This window comes from Phascolarctos cinereus, unplaced genomic scaffold (genome assembly GCF_003287225.1).
Source record: "Phascolarctos cinereus isolate Bilbo 61053 unplaced genomic scaffold, phaCin_HiC Scaffold_4;HRSCAF=312, whole genome shotgun sequence".
NCBI classification, from domain to species: domain Eukaryota; kingdom Metazoa; phylum Chordata; class Mammalia; order Diprotodontia; family Phascolarctidae; genus Phascolarctos; species Phascolarctos cinereus.
Window position 1 is genome coordinate 489,457,356 of NW_027555847.1, and position 18,318 is coordinate 489,475,673.

At 35.1% G+C, this 18,318-nt stretch overlaps 1 protein-coding gene across 1 annotated transcript in view; it reads right to left on the reverse strand.

Moving 5' to 3' along the window:
• Window positions 1–18,318, reverse strand: part of ASXL3 (ASXL transcriptional regulator 3) — a 224,618-nt gene that overhangs the window by 129,451 nt on the left and 76,849 nt on the right. The window contains 2 exon segments of the mRNA XM_020992582.2: window positions 16,272–16,383; window positions 17,596–17,704. Coding sequence (XP_020848241.1) covers window positions 16,272–16,383; window positions 17,596–17,704 — 221 coding nt within the window.

Sequence of the window (18,318 nt, forward strand, 5' to 3'; positions counted from 1 at the left end):
ACTGTTGATTGAAGAAGAATAATGATATACAATGTATATTAAAGTTTCTCCAATTTTTAAACAGGTCTTGACATTATTAAGAGATTTTAATATATACTTCTTATAAGAACAAAGTCCATATTTTAAAAGTTTTAAATTTTCAAATATATTCTTCCCCATCTAACCCTCAAACTCACATTTTGACAGATTAGCTTGATATTTGACATCTTTTAAGTATGACTTTAAAATTTAAAAGAAAAACTCTTCTTTTTAAAAATTAAAATTAAATTGCCATGTTATTTATTTTAAATTATTTTAGTTAGAAGAAAGAGAGACAGAAAATAAGGAAATTCCTCAAAGGAAAGTACAGGTTGTGGCAAAGAACCATGACACAAAATAATTTTATTTTAGTCATATTTTTCCTAAGTCAAAAAAGCCTCACATCCCAAGATTAATCCTGTGCATCACAAAGGGAAAGAGAACAACTATTAATAAGCCACTAACTAGGAATATCAATCCCTAATTCAATTATTTGAAGAGGAAAAGTCCAGTTTCAGTGGTTTTGCTTCACTGAAATAAAGGGTTTTTTTTAAATCTCAACTTAAACATAATAATGCTTGATATAATAAGTGGATTGTGTGTGGGCCAAGGGGAATAAGAACAGCACAGAACAAGAACCTTTATTACTTACTGAAATCCCTACACATTATCACCCAAAATCATCTATGGAGGCAAAAACAGTAAAAGAGACCCCCTCATAGAAACTCACATTACTGCCCACAGATACAAGCAATGATTATCAGTACTAGAAGAAGTGATTTGGGTTCCAAGTTTTTGGTAAAGATAAGGAGGTAGGGCACTCTACCATTCTATCCTATAGACCTGTGCAAATTGTCTATGATATTAAAAAATTTCAAGACAAGTTTATAGAAAGTTATTAGAGATCAGAATGGAGTAAAAAAGAAGTGATGAATCAAAAAATCTACATTTATATTATATTTTAATGCTTGCAAAGAACTTAATATACATTATTTCATTTGGAAAGATCAAACCACGTGAGATCAAATGACCTACTGTGTACAAAGCATTTTGCAAGCACTGCAGTGCAATTATTACTTTGATTCCCATTTTACATATGAGGAAACTGAGAAATCCAAAGTACCGTGTCCATGGTCACACAGATAGAAAGTGTCAGAGGCAGGACTGGTAACCCAAGTCTCTCCTGATTTAATCCAGGTCTCTGCCTACTCCAACATACTCCCTATCATCAAAAGCTGCTTCAGATAGCACAATGATTCTCTCTCTTTGATCTGTTTTCCAGGTCAGTTGTTTTTCCAATGAGATAGTTCACATTTTCTTCTATTTTTCTTCTATTGCTTCTAGATGTCTCTTAGAATCATTAGCTTCCACTTGCCAAATTCTAATTTTTAAGGAATTATTTTCTTCAGTGAACTTTTGTACCTCCTTTTCCAATTGGTAAATCCTATTTTCTTAGGGAGTTCTTCTCCTTGGTGAATTTTTATACCTCTTTTTCCATTTGGCAAATTCTGCTTTTTAAGGAATTCTTCTCTTCAGTGGATTTTTGTACCTCTTTTACCATTTGGCCTATTTTGCTTTTTAAGGTGTTCTTTCTTCAGTATTTTTTGTGCCTCCTTTACCAACCTGTTAACTCTTTCTTGCACCGCTTTCGTTTCCTTTCCCCATTTTTTTCTCAACCTTTCTTATTTGATTTTTTAAATCCTTTTTGGGTTCTTCCAGGGCCTGAGACCAATTCACATTACTCTTTGCGGCTTTGCATTTAGCTTCTTGGATCTCATTGTCTTCTTCTGAATTTGTGTTTTGATCTTCCTTGTCACCATAGTAACTATGGTCAGGTTCTTTTTTTTTTTTTTTGGAGGGGCAGGGGGATGTTTACTCATTTTCCCAGCCTTTTACCTGATTTTTTAGTTTATGTTAAAGTTGGTCTCTGCTCCTGGCATGAAGGGGACACTATCCCAAGCTTCAGGTTTTGTGTGCTGCTATGTTCAGAGCTTGCTCTGGGAATCGGTAAGTTTCAGTTGTTCCAAGGTGTTATGATCTAAGGAGAGGTATGGTCAATGCTCTCCTGACCTGTGCTATGGTCTGTGAGGGACCACAAGCATTCTTTTCTGCCCTGGAACTGTGACCAGGGTCTCTTTTCCTGCTGGTCCTCTTCCTCACCCTGAAACCCAGAACCTCATGTGGGCAATGCAACAGAGTCCTGAACCCAATACCAACAAAGTGTTTCCAGTAATTGCCTTCTGACCAGTTTTCCAACCCCCTTACAGTCTGTAAGCTAAGAGCCTCAGAAACCAGAGCAACCACCAATTCAGTCACCACCCCCCCAACCAAGCCCTGCTGCTGGACTGCTGAGGTGCAACCTACACTGGACTGCATTCCACTCTCACCCCAGTGAGACTGAACTTTCTTGCCAACCTTCTAAGTTGTCCTGGGCTGGAAAACTGGCTCACCCCATTTTTTGTTCGTTCTGCTGCTCCAGAATTAGTTTTAAGGACTTATTTTAATGTTGTTTGGAGGAGAAATTGGGAGAACTCAGGTGAGTCCCTGCCTTTACTCTACCATCTTGGTTTTGTGCCACCCCGCCCTCCAGCTTTGAACTTTAAACTACTATTCTCCCAACAGCCCTTTCTGTTTCTTTTCTTTTGGGTGCTTTTCTTTGTATCAACAATGCTAAAAGCACAGAACCTGGCAAAAAATGGGAGGTTAATGTTTTGTTTTGTTTTTTGCTTTTTTGTTGAGGTAACTGGCGTTAAGTGACTTGCCCAGGGTCACACAGCTCGTAAGTGTCAAACTGTCTGAGGACACATTTGAACTCAGGTCCTCCTCACTCTAAGGCTGGAGCTCTATTCACTATCTAGCTACCCCAATAAATGTTTGTTTACTCATTGACTTTTAATTCTGAGTGATAATTCTGAGAGAAACATTGGGTCACAGATTTATAGCTGTAAAGAATCTTAAAGAGTATTTAACTCTCTCTTTTTACAAATGAAGAAACTGAGATCAAAGGGGTAAAGTAACTTGCCCGAGAGTCACAATCAATCAACAAATATTTATTAAGCACTTATTACGCACCAGGCTCTGCACTAAACACTGGGGATACAAAGAGAGGCAAAAGACAATCCTAGAGATAATAAATATCAGAGGTAAAATTTGAACTCATGTCCAAATACCGCACTCTTTTCCATTACATTAGATTGCTAACTGAAGCAGCTCAGTACATAAGTCATGATATCAGAGCCTTTACCGAGATGTGATTCTGACATTAATGGACTAGTCATAGTCACTATTGTCATCATAATAACTTCTTAAAAAAATCTTAAACGCAGATATCAGAACAGATGATTATACTATGAAACAGCATTTTAACAAGGAATCACCAGAAAATACAATTAGGTCCCAATTAACTTCACTAATGAAGATTAGCAGAAAGGCAGATGACTCCAAATGGCAGATAACCCACAAATCATTAGATCTAGAACATTTTTATGTACAGTACTCACACTTCAACATGAATATGTCAGATGTTCTGAAATGTAGGTAGTGTAGCGGATAGAGCAGTAGGCTGAAAGTCAAGAATACTTAAGTTTAAATCTCATCTCAGACAAGGATTAGCTATATGACCTCGGGCACATTACTTAATCTCTGTTTGCCTCAGTTCACTCAACTGCAAAATAGATAGCACCTCTCTCTCAGGGTTGTTTAAGAATCAAAGGAGTTATTAGTAAAACTCCTGGCACAGTGTTTGGGAAATAGTAGATGCTACATAAATGCTAGTGACGATGATGATATTTGTTTTGTTCCAGATCTGTAATTTTGTCTGTGTAGAAAACTACCAATGTGAAAACTCCCTCCGCTAACAAAAATTAACAACTCATCCATAATGTAGTTTTAGAGAGCCATCTGGGACACTGAGAAAATAGTAACTTCCCCATTGTCATATACTTGTATGTGTCAGAGGCAGGATTTGAACCAAAGCTGTTCTGCCTTTCTGTTAAAAATTAGGATGAAATGATGGAAAATTGCTCAGAGTAGAAGAGACATGTGACTTACAAAAGGCTAGCCAATGATGTGAGTAAAGTTGGTATTCTGGGCCAAGAAAAGTACAAATAATAATAATGGTAATCATTCAAAATTATATAATATCTTTCCAGTGTTCCCAAGAATTTTTTTACCAAACAGTAAATTCTTATCCCACAAGCTTATATCTTTACATTTGTCAAACATAAGGTTACCATAATCATCTAGTACTGCGTACTGTATATCTTCTCTGTTCCACTGATCCACCTTTCTATTTCTTAGCCAGTACCAGACAGTTTTGATAATTACTGCTTTATAATACAGTTTAAGACATGGTACTGCCAAATCTCCTTCCTTTGCTTTTTTTTTTAATTAATTCCTTTATTCTTCCATACCAATTGTGTTACCATTTTTTCAGGCTCAATAAAATTGTAATTTAATTGGGATGGTACTGAATAAGTAAATTAATTTAGGTAAAATTGCCATTTTTATTATATTTCCTCTGCCCACTCATGAGCAATTGATATTTTTCCAGTTGTTTGGATCTGACTTTAATTGCGTGAAAGGTGTTTTTATACTTGTAAAATTGTATTCATGTAATTCCTGGGTTTTTCTTGGCAGAGAGACTATTAGGTGTTTTAGGCTGTCTACAATTATTTTAAATGAGGTATCTCTACATTTTCTTGCAGGGTTTTGTTGGTGATATATAGACATGCTGAGTATTTATGTGGGTCAATTTTATATTGTGATACTGATTAATTTACTGTTTCAACTAGCTTTTTAACTGATTCTCTAGGAATTTCCAAGTATAACATCACATCATCTGCAAAAAGAGATACTTTTAATACCTCTTTGCCCATTCTGATTCCTTCAACTTCTTTTTCTTCTCTTAGTACTACTGCTAGCATTGCTAATATAATATTGAATAATAATGGTGATAATGGGCATACTTATTTCACTCCTGATCTTACTGGGAAGATTTCTAGCTTATCCCCATTACAAATAATGCTTCCTGATGGTTTTAGGTAGATACTTCTTATCACTTTAAGGAAAAATCCATTTATACCTATGCTTTCAAGTATTTTAATAGGAATGAGTGTTGTATTTTGTGAAAAGCTTTTTCTGAACACAAGGATCTAATCATATGATTTTTGTACTTTTATTATTGATATAATCAATTATATTAATACTTTTCCTTATGTTAAACCATCTCTGCATTTCTGGTATAAATCCTACATAGTCATAATGTATCATCTTTGTGACAAATTGTTGTAGTCTGCTAGTTGGTGCTTTATTTAGGATTTTTGCATCCATATTCATTAATGAAATTGGTTTATAATTTTCTTTTTGTTTTTGCTCTTCCTGGTTTAGGTACCAGCACCATTTGTTTTTATAAAAGGAGTCAGGTATGACTCCTTTTATCTGTTATTCCAAATAATTTATTTAATATTGGAATTAGGTGATCTTTAAATGTTTGGGTGGAATTTACTTGTAAATACATCTGCTTCTGATGCTTTTTTCTTAACAGCTAATTTATGGCCTGCTCAATTTCTTTTTCTAAAATAGATTTATTAGATATTTTATTTCCTCTTCTGTTTATATTTTTGTTAAGTACTCTTCTATTTCACTTAAATTATTAAATTTAATGGCATAAAATTGGGCAAAATAACTCCTAATAATTGCTTGGATTTCATCATCATTAGTGGTATGTTCACCCTTCTCATTTTTAATACTAGTGATTTGGTGTTCTTTTTTTTAAAGTTGTATTAACCAATGGTTTATCTTTTTTATTGTTTTTTTCATAAAACCAACTCCTAGTTTCATTTTTTAGTTCAATGATTTTCTTACACTCAGTTTTATTATTATTATCTAGGATTCTATTCATCTCTTTGACTTCTTTCTTATTCATTTTTTGGTTAGACTTATCTAGTTGTGAGAGAGGAAAGCTGAAGTTCCCCATTTTTACAGTTTTATTGTCTATTTCCACCCATAATTCATTTAGTTTTTCCTTTAAAAAATCTGGATACTATATGATTTGGGGCACATTGGTTTAGTATTGGTATTACTTCATTATCTATGGTACCTTTTATCATAATCTTTGTCTGAGATCATGATTGCTAGCCCTTCTTTTTTTTTGTATTAGATGAAGTATAATAAGTTCTACTCTAGCCCTTTATTTTTGTTTTATGTGTAGCTCTCATTTTTAAATATGTTTCTTGTAAATAATATGTTGTTGGATTAGTCTGCTATCTGTTTCTGTTTTATGGGTGAGTTCTTTCCATTCACATTCAAAATTACAATTATACTAGTAGTACATTTCCCTCCATCCTATTTTTCCTCACTGTTTAATCCTTCTCGCTTTCTCTTTTAACCCTATCCCTTCTCAGATATCTAATTTACTTCACCTTCAAGTTTTTTAAGGGCTTTTCCCTGGAAGGTAAATTAGATTTGTTCTTCTTGGCCCCAAAACCAAAACTAAGACAAATGGGTGGGAATTATAATGAGCCAGAGATTTAAGCTTTAAGTAGGTGGAAAGTCTTAACACTCAGAATTATCTGAAACCTAAAGGATTACTTCAAAAGGAAGTAGATTCTCCCTCATAAGCTGTCTTCTAGCAGAAGCAAGATGATCATTTATACCATGTGAAATAGTAGGGAGATTTTTTTTCTGCTGTGGATTGGACTACATGGCTTCTATTGCATGGACAGAAGGTCTCTTTTCAACTTTAAAATTCTGTTCAACTTTGTAAGGGATAACTAGAACTAATCAAGGAAAGGTCATCCTCAAACATAGCTCCTTCAACAAGAAGAAGAGTGCTACAACTGGCCCTTTTAAGATACACCAACTAATGTGCAGTGAGAATACTATCACCTCAAAAAAGATTTCTACTCTCTATAAACTCTTAAATTTGATGCTTTTGCTTTATTAACAAAGGTCTCTTTGGAAAAATCCCAATCTTTCCTTACCTGATAAAAAGACAAGGGCCAAGTGTCACTTTTGGGGAATATGTGTTGAAATCTGAGTGATTCCAGAGGTTAGAACAGTGCCAATGATGAGTATTGGTATGGCCAAGACAGAATGGATTTAATTACCTATTATTACTCCTCATACATTCTCCATGCTAGACAAACTGGTTTGCAAATCTATACCCACATTCTATACCCTTTACAAAGGTGGTCCCTAATATCTGGAACATATTCCTTCTGTACCTCTACCATATATATTACCAGACTTCCTTCAAAGTGATTTTTTTTTTAAGGATAAAGATCTACTTGGGAATGTTTGAAGAAAGCAGATAAGGAAAAATGGATAAAGAGGGGTTGAAAATTCAAAATAAAACGAGAATGATTCAGGATGCAAACTTCTAGAAAAATTGGAAGGGATGGGATTAAGTATACATGTAAAAGGATTGGCCTTGGCAAGGATATAGTACAAATCTTTGTCAAAGACTAAGAAAAAGGTAGAAAGATTAAGAGATGATATTAAGGGGCCTGAAATGAAAACAGAAAAGAGGAACCTCACATTGAATGGCTTTGATGTTCTCAGTAAAGGAGCCAGATCCTTTTCTAGGAGTGGGAGTGGGAGTGGGAGTGGGGAGTGAAAGGAAGACATTCAACCTTTTACATTGACTCACTATGAACTGAAAATATTTGGGATCATCTCCCACATGGATCTGATCTTTTAGACCTGGGACTCAAATCCTTCCTGGGACTCTTCCAGATTCAGTAACTCCTTAAAGGAACTGTTTCCTTGATTGTTTTGCTTTTGTTATATTTCTGTTTTAGTTTTTCTCTTCTTTTAGTGCTGCCAATATCAGGCTTCATGAACAGTGTGGTAGTTTGGGGTTGGTTGATCATTAACTGCCCTAAAGTTATTTAAGTGGTGGAAGATCCCATTGAAGCCTCACAGACCTCACCATAAAGGAGTGAAAAGTGGTAGAAACAATATCCTAACCCCTCTCCCATGCAAATTAGGCTAGATTTTCCTTAAAAAGTATTGAGACATGCTTCTGGTTTGGCTCAAGGGACTAAGAGCTCAGACTGTTGTCATCACATCACTTCCTCACTGCCAGAGAACAAAGCACTCCCAGGGAGCTAGAGGGACCTCCACATAGTTGGATAATGGATAGTGATGGTAGCTTTGCTCAGCAGAATTAATTCAAGAGTCTCTCAAAGCCCATCTTTGTTGAATCGTCTACTGCTATGGCTAAGTAAATCTCCTTTTGTTAATTGTAGAATGACCAACTCATTTTGTTCTGACATTGAACTTAACTTACCAAGGGACAGGCCTGTATCAAGCTCAGCCCAGAAGCCCCTAGGATTCAAATAAAGTTTGAATGGAACCAAATGATGTTTAATCCTCCTAGACCTGCCAGAGCAAGATGGAATGAGTTGACCCAGGTTAGAGAGTGAACAGATGCCCACCCTTTATAAAAGAGAATACACAGTGAGAAAACACATACATACATTTAGTATTTTACGGAATTTTCAGGTTTCAATAGAAGGGGAAGATGAGAACAGAAATATGTAGAAAGATATCTTTCATTTCTTGATAAAGACCCCTTCTGTTGGAAAAGAGTGTTAACCTTCCTGTGTTTTCTTCCATCTGTAAGTACAATAGCATAATTTCCAGAGTTGAGGAATTCTTCTAATACTCCAGCACAAAGCAGATACTAATACTGGGTTAATACTATTGAAAAGAAAGTACAAACTCTTTGTAACATAGAAAAATTGTTCTACTCCAGAAAAGAATATGAGTAAACACTGATAACAATGTGTTGGGTGACAACCACTGCTCTTTGACCTACAAATTTCTTGGAACAGTGCTTTCCATATTCTTCCTATCTTAAAACCCCATACCCTGCAATACTTCTCCGTCCTCACTCAATTCAATAAGCATGTATTAAGTACCAACTATATGCCAGGCACTATGCTAAGAACTGGGGATACAAAAAGAGGTAGAATATAGTCCCTGCCCTCAGTGGGTTTACAATCTAATGGGAGAGACAATATGCAAATAAATATATACAATAGAAAATAAATGAGAAGTAATTAAAAGAAGGAAAGCACTGTAATTAAAAGGGATTAAAGAAGGCTTCCCTACAAAGGAAGGATTTTAGTTGACCCATAAAGGAAGTCAGGGAGGTCAATCGTCAGAGGAGAGGAGGGAGAATATTGGGGAACAGCCAGAGAAAATTCCTAGAGCCAAGAAATAAAGAGTCTTGTTTGTGGAACAGCCAGGAGGCTAATGTCACTGAATCAAAGAATGTGTGTTGGGAAGGAAAGTGTCAGAAGACAGGAAAGGTCGGAGGGGGCTGAGTTAGGAAAGACTTTGATTGTCAGAGAATTTTTTATTTGCTCCTGGAGGCAATTATTGAGTGCTGTTTGAGAGGAAGCGTGACATGATGGGACCTGCACTTTAGGAAAATCATTTTAGTGGCTGAGTGGAGGATGAATTGAAATAGAAACAGAGGCTTGAGGCAGGCAGACCCACCATCAGGCTATTGACATGTGTGTACACACATGCACATGCACTTACACACACACACCAGTGTCTGTCTGTCTGTCTGTCTGAGGTTTAGTGTGTGGAGCTGTTTGAGCCCAGCCTGGGCTGTCAGCTCCTGCTGCAGCTGCTGTGAGAGAAGTTCTCACAGATTCATACACATTCTTTCCTCTCTCTCTCTCTCTCTCTCAGAACATTGTCTAAAGTTTATAAAAACTCTCATTAAAGAGCAGGGAAAATGTTCCTGGAAAATCACAGAAAATCTAGCAAGAAAAAGTCTATTTCATAGCATAAGGAAATATAATCCAGAGGGATCACAGCAAGATAGATCTATAACAATAGTTTAAAGAAGTTCTCACTTTCGTTTGCACCCATGAAGGCTTTCACCTTTCCTTCTTCTACTAGTCTTTGAATTGTTGCTGATGAAATGCCAATCTGACTACTGCCAGATGGCCCCAGAACCAAAAAGCTACCTTCAGTTTTCTCTAGGCAATTATGCACCCTGAGAAGCTGCTTAACCATATGTAATTGATATCTCAACAAAGATCTTTATCCATATACTTCAGGCCATCTGACAGCATTTTTCCATTTCTGAGAAGGAAAAGATCAGCCTCTGGGCCAAGGAAAACAAATAACCAAATGAATAAAGTTTCATTAAGTTAACAACAAATTTTCCAGAAAGTATAAAATCAGGGGCCTATTATAAAAGTTGGTCACAAAGGGTAATTTTTAAACTCTTAAATTTTGGGGGTGATTAAATCATTATTTTTACTAAGAATCCTACAGACTGAAGGATAGAATATATGTTCTCCATCAGTTTTTTTTCTTTCGTTTTAATAAAGAATGCTTTAGAATACTCAAGCCTACAATGCTGCTTCATCCCTGAAAGTTATTAGGCTTAATAACAAGCAGACCACTGTTTGATCTATGCTGGATGAAAACTGTACTTTCTCCAGTTTCTCCATAATTGCTTCGAGAATCCCTATTTTAAAAATAAAGGGCACAGTTGATGTTGATTTTTAATGTGAAGCATAATGAGATCCAAAAAAAACAAGAACTTCTTTGTTTCCCTGTCAATAGAAAATCTGGTAAATAGCATTAAAAAAGTGCTACTCACACATGGTCACATATCAAATAAAATTGGCCTAAGTACATTATGCAAGTACCTTAACAGTAGGTAGTCTACTTAAAACAGCAAATGTGTGAGCAAATTCCTGAGATGTGCTTATACTCAGTAAATAATAACTCTTATATACACATGAATCTCTGACCAAAATAGCTCATAAAATTCAAAACATTTTCTTTGGGTGACATAGATCTATACTTATATTGACATAAATGGTCATGGGTTGTCAACATAGATATATCAAGTGATTCACCTAAATCACTCTTTGATCTCTAGAGCTTAACTTGTAAAATTTGAACAGTTTACTTTCTTTAGTTGGTGAATCTGATTCTTATTAACATGAGTAGTTGGGAAGCCAAAGAGCTGAATAAAGAATCATTAAGCAAAATATATACAGTATAACTTACAAAGAGGATTAAAAATGGACACTATTCTGTGCTTGTAAACATTAGGACTGTATTCCCTCAAACAGGAGATGAATTACTTTTTTCAACAGATCTCTGAGAAAATGTCTCCCTAAAATACTGCCCAATATAAAAAACAAAAACTCAGTTGCCCTAAAAACTGAACCAAAATAGAATAAATATAGAATTAAAGTAGCTTTATTATAATTTTGCTCCAGGCAAGTCCATTGTGACCAAACAACTAAGAGTAAAAGCTCACTCCTGGTCTTGCCACTGCTTGCAGACTTGAGAACTACTTCCTTTCTCCTTGTTCCCTTGATGGTGCAGTAAACATCAACAAATCTTGTGACCACCTGAGTATATATCCTATATCAATGGACAGACAGATGGATACATTGATAGAAAGACAGATGAGTATCTCTGTATACAGATTTCCTATCAGCTCTCCCCACTCTTTCATCACATAATATTAGTTCACATTTATGTGGTACTTTTAAGATTTGCAAAGAAATTCGTATAACTTTTCATTTGATCCTCACAACAATCCTGTGAAATAGGTGCTACTATTATCCTCTTTCTTTAGATGAAGATGAAATTCAGTAATATACCCAAGGTCACCTAGCTAATAAGCATTAGAACCAAGGTTTGAGCCCAGTTCTCCCTGCCTCCAAATCAAACACTATCTACTCTGCCATGATGTCTCTCCATAACTACTCTTCCATGATGTCTCTCCATAACCACTCTGCCATGATGTCTCTTCAAAAGAGGAATGGGAGGGAGAGTAAAAGTATGATGACAGATGGTGATTTGCTGATCTATATACTGCTCCCTTATTCTTTCCTAAGTATAACTCTGTATGTTTACTTTGGAACAATAATTTCCCCATTCCTTTAGTTAGTTATATGTAGCTGAAATTATTACTTAGTTCAGCCTATGAAAACACATCAGGAAATAATTATTAAGCACCAACTGTATTTAGAGCAAGCTAAGATGCTGTTCAGTCATTTTAGTCATGACCAACTCTTTCTGACCCCATTTTGGGGTTTTCTTAGAAAAGATATTGGAGCGGCTTGCCATTTCCTTCTCCAACTCATTTTACAGATGAGTAACTGAGGCAAACAGGGTTCAGTGATTTGCCCAGGGTCACCCAGCTAATAAGTGTCTGAGACCAAATCTGAACTCAGAAAATGAGTCTTCCTGATTCAAAACCCAGTGCTCTATCCACTGTGCAACCTAGCTTCTCAAAATGCTAGATAATGAGATACAAAAGTTAAGTAAGACACAGCCCTTACCCTTATGGCACTCACTCTTAAAAAGCAGATGTTTTAAAATTTGTAGAGATTTATGCATATTATTTCTTTTATATATATTATTTGCCATTATTACTGAGTCAATTAACATTTATTAAGTACCTACTATATACCAAGCACTGTGCTAAATACTAGAGATACAAATAAGAAGAAAGACAGTCCTAGCACTCTATGTGCTTAAGATCTAATGAGGAAAAATAATACACAAAAGGAAGATGAAAGAGGGAAAGGTAGAGAAGGGAAGGGCATGATGAATAAATACAAATAATGCAGCCAGTTAGAAATGAAGAATTGACTGGCCTGGACATCCCCCTTACTGGATGCTTTGGGGGGAGTTCTTCCCTACACCCTACTCACAGAGGCAGAGGGTACTAAGGGTACTGGTGTGATGAATGATGAGGTTCCTGGGGACAAGATGGAGAAGTCTTAATTTAAGGACTGCAGCTGGCTGAGTAGGTTATATTATTAGAATGTAAGCTCCTTTATGGCAATGACTGTCTTTCTTTTTTTGTATACTGTATCCCTAAGAACTTAGCAAAATATCTGGCACATAGCACTTACTACAGACTTTTTCATTCATCTTTTCATTCATTCATTCACCTCATTTAAACCCCAGAAAAATCTTAGAAGCTGCATCCCAGCATTTAGACATTACTACAAGTATTATTATTCCCATTTTCCAGATGAGAAAACTGAAGCTCAAAGACTTTAAGTGACTTTGTGCCCATTTATGCAGCTAGTACATGTCATAGGCAGGATTCAAACTCACATCTTTTTGATTCTAATTCCATGCATTCTATCTGAGCCAAACACATAGAACTAAAATTTAGCAATTTTCTGCTGAAAAAATGCACCGTTACAGAAGGCTCACCAGGTCAGGTTCATTAGTGCCACTTTTTAAAAAAAACATTGATCTTTGATTTGGAAAAGGGAATGGCTCTCCATTCTGCTGTAATATCTCTAGTATTTAGCACAATGCTTGGTATATAGTAGGTACTTAATAAATGTTAATTGACTCAGTAATAATGGCAAATAATATATATAAAAGAAATAATATGCATAAATCTCTACAAATTTTAAAACATCTGCTTTTTAAGAGTGAGTGCCATAAGGGTAAGGGCTGTGTCTTACTTAACTTTTGTATCTCATTATCTAGCATTTTGAGAAGCTAGGTTGCACAGTGGATAGAGCACTGGGTTTTGAATCAGGAAGACTCATTTTCTGAGTTCAGATTTGGTCTCAGACACTTATTAGCTGGGTGACCCTGGGCAAATCACTGAACCCTGTTTGCCTCAGTTACTCATCTGTAAAATGAGTTGGAGAAGGAAATGGCAAGCCGCTCCAATATCTTTTCTAAGAAAACCCCAAAATGGGGTCAGAAAGAGTTGGTCATGACTAAAATGACTGAACAGCATCTTAGCTTGCTCTAAATACAGTTGGTGCTTAATAATTATTTCCTGATGTGTTTTCATAGGCTGAACTAAGTAATAATTTCAGCTACATATAACTAACTAAAGGAATGGGGAAATTATTGTTCCAAAGTAAACATACAGAGTTATACTTAGGAAAGAATAAGGGAGCAGTATATAGATCAGCAAATCACCATCTGTCATCATACTTTTACTCTCCCTCCCATTCCTCTTTTGAAGAGACATCATGGCAGAGTGGTTATGGAGAGACATCATGGAAGAGTAGTTTAGTTATGGAGAGACATCATGGCAGAGTAGATAGTGTTTGATTTGGAGGCAGGGAGAACTGGGCTCAAACCTTGGTTCTAATGCTTATTAGCTAGGTGACCTTGGGTATATTACTGAATTTCATCTTCATCTAAAGAAAGAGGATAATAGTAGCACCTATTTCACAGGATTGTTGTGAGGATCAAATGAAAAGTTATACGAATTTCTTTGCAAATCTTAAAAGTACCACATAAATGTGAACTAATATTATATGATGAAAGAGTGGAGAGAGCTGACAGGAAATCTATATACAGAGATACATATCTGTCTATCTATGTATTCATCTAAAACTAAACTTTATCTTGCCTATAGAAATGGAAGTTTGTGAAGCCATCATGACCTTGTCTCTTTAATTTCCTACAAATGCCTTTGTTTGCAAATGCCTCCTACCACTGCAACAATAAGTAAATCCTGTTTTGTGTACTGCCTAAGTAGACAGGAAGCATACTGCCCAAAAAGGAGCAATGTGGTCTGCTGCCAGAAGTAAAAGGGAGAAGATTTAGAAGTGTTTCAGTAAATAAACTACTCTTCTGAATAGTACTATTGCCCCTTGCTTTCTATTCTCCCCCAAAGAAATTCAATGGGAAAAGAAAATTCTTGGGTAAACTAGTTATAGTCATTTTGTCTGGGTATATATGAGTATATGTTTTATTTCACATGAAATTAAAAAATATGACTTTTGGCTAAGGGTTCACAGGAACCAGGATTTAAAACAACCTTAGAGATCATTTAACCAAATCTGTTCAATGTACAGATTTGGAAAGTGAATCCTAGAAAGGTAATGTAATTTGAGATTACAAAGGTAGCAAATAGCAAAGTTGGAACTAGAACCCATATCCTCTGATTTTAAATACAGTGTCCTTGCCACAATACCACAGCTAGCCCTGACAGAAGTTTCAAGTAGAGTGGTCCCTCAAAAATTATTTTTATATTTAATCATTCAGTATAAAAATCTATTTCCTGTCACCACAACTGAACCACCAAGAAATCATAGACTGCTACACATATCTCTGCTACTGTTGTTGTCTCCCTAATTCTATGTGACAGCAGTCTATCCTGGTCCAAATAGTAACTAGAATAATATGAGTGTTCAGATAGTATGTGACAGCCAATCCTGATCACAGGTGCGATGGTAAGAAAAACTCCACATATAAAGCATGTCTTCAGGCTTCTAATGAAAGAACTTGGAGAACTTCTGTAGTATTAGCCATGGAGAGGACTACTTGACAACCATTACCAGGAGCCTCATAAAGATTATCAAAAAGCACACCAGCATGAGAGCACCCATTTAGTTTAAGGACCACAAAGGGTCTTTTGTTATACTTAATAAAATGTAATGTCTTCAGTGTAATGCTCAAATGAGGCTTTTAAATTTAATTAATAGTCATGGCGACTATGCTAACACAGTTCTCTTCCCAAACCATCCTTTTGAGCCTACTGATGGGAAAGCAGACTGAGCCTAGAGAGTAAAGCTGCACATGTAGGACAACTGTACAAAATACCAGCATGTAGTCAACAAGTATTTATTAAGCATTTATTCTATGCCATGCATTATATGCATAAAAATAACACAAAAGTCTTCAATGTTATAACTTCATTTATCTTAGAATTCTAAGCATAAATACTTTAGTTATTCTTCACAGTCACTGATTTAAAAAAATGGTTCAATACAGAAAATGAAAGAGCTTAATACTCTACTTAGTAAGGCAACCAAGAACATAATGTGTCTTAAAAAATAAGCATTCATTTTTCATTTCAGATTACGTAACCCACGCAGGGTCACACAGAAAATCAGCAGACTGAAAGGTGGAACATCGCTCTCTTTAGCTTTCATCCATAACTGATCCACTAGAAACCCTACATCACTGCAGGAAAAAATATAATTTCCCAGAAAAATAACCACCACACACACACACACACACACACACACACACACACACACACACACCCTCTCTATCCTTCAGACTACCCCTTTTAGTGCTCAGACCTCTTCATGAACATGCACTAAGCACACATTTAAAATGTAAGGATATAGAAAAAAAATTTTTCTTTACTAAATCTTACCATTTTGAAACATATTCAACAAATTATTATAATTGCAAACAAGTAGAATACATAACAGAACAAGGTCACATTTCCTGAAATTCTTCACACCTACCTCCATTTTCTTCTCCATTACTATTGTTTGCTTCAGCCATTTCGGTGCCATCTAATTCTGATTCACAGCCTAAATCCAATGTCCCATCAGCCGGGCATGAAGATTCTTCCTTCTACAGCATAAGGCAGAGAAATGGAAAAAAAATACAAATTAGCAACTCAAAATATTCATAATATTTTAAAAATATGTACAGTAAATTATCACAAGATACGATTTTGAATTTCAATAGTAATTACCTTCATCTGTAACAGTCATTACTTAAGAGAAAAAAAAACTGAAAATAAAACAACTGATAATGACTTCCGAAAAATTAAAAGATCACCTATTTATAACTTAAGTGCCTCTATTCCAACATACATATACACAAAGTAAATTTATTTTGTATTCCTTCTTTTATCCCTCATTCCCTGTGCCAAAAAAAAAAATTGTTAAAAGATTCTAGAGTTTAGTCAGTGACCTATATGCCCAGGTTACTCACTGTAAAGGAGAAACAAGTAAGTAAACTCCTTTAAAAAAAAACCCTGTAATTTTAAAAAAATTCCAATATAATGACTACAGCCTGGTATTCAGCATCCAAGAGAAAATATCTGGATAACAACCAAAAGTATCTTTTAGCATGATGAGTTTTTTTAAAAAATAAAAATCTTGTTAAGATAAGATAATAAATTATAAATACTGTCCATCAACCTTTAAGGGAAAATCTTGCCTTTTAAAATTGTAAGTAATAAAGGTCACACCGATTTTACTCTTTCAAAATATAGGCCATTAAAGCAAAAAAAAAAAAAGGCAATAAGACTTTGCCAAAAGAATTCTAGTTAACTTAGATTTTTAATGAAAAAGAAAATTGATGGTGTTGAAATAATTAAGTTTCAGGTATCTTGTGTTCTTTTTCAATTACTCCACTCTTACTATAAAGTCTACAGATTTAATTACTATTATTTCCTCTGGATCATCCTATTTTCAAATTTTAAAAAACTAATTTTTTTTTTCACAAACAACATATCATCATGAAGTGGCTTACAATCCAAGAACTTCCCACCTAGAATTCTGAAAAAATAAAAACATTTCAAGAAACAATTTTTTTTTGCCATATGTCAGAACCAAGAACTGAGATACTCTTCCTGAAAAATAAAGTGTCAACTTATTCTCATTTGCAATTGCTTTCTAAAACATATGAAAATGATTAAGTTTTAGGGTCAATGCCTGCTTAATACACTACGCTCCTCTCTATGACTCTAATTTTGTTTCTATTCTATTTTCTTATAAATTAGTAAAAATGTATTCATAAATTAACAGATAAAATTTGCAGAAGAATCCAACTTACTTTAAGAGCATAAAGTCCTGATTTCCCAGGGATTTTGAAGAATGTCCCATCCCCTACACGAGTATTGGTGTGAAGCATTGCATTCAGACAGGCTAATGGAGAAGTCCCACTAGAAAATAAAATTTCGCAAAAATGAAGCAGTCTGAGGTAGAATATCTGTTGCAAAATGTTCACTGTCTCTTTAAAAAAAATCATGCATGCCTTTTAAAATAGCCTCCCAACCCTGCAAACATCTACATTACAATAACAGGCCAGTTTCACCAAAGTTAATCAGATGCATCTGTCCTATAGGCTTCAGGCAAAAAGTCTGTGAATTATAATTATGCTTTTCTTCATACAGCAACCAGCATCACATTCTAAAGAAACCAAAGTCCAAACATTTATATGAAATTATTTCACAAACACCATGAAGCTTCAGTTTTAAAATGTTACAGACAATTTGATGGCTGCACATGAATGATCAAAAACTACGAAGTTCAAGGGCAGCTGTACCCTATAGGATGAAAGGCAACAAAAGAATAATAAGAAAAACTAAGGAAGAACTGATTTGAAATTACAAATATTTAAGTTACTTGAGAGGCTGCATTTTTTCACATGGCGAAGTTTCTGTCTTCATACATTCTTAAGATATAACTTCTACCAGTTAAAGCCTATTCTCAATTAAGATATTTTAAACAAGAGATTAAGAAATGAGTCAGCTAAGTAATTCTCATACTAAATCAT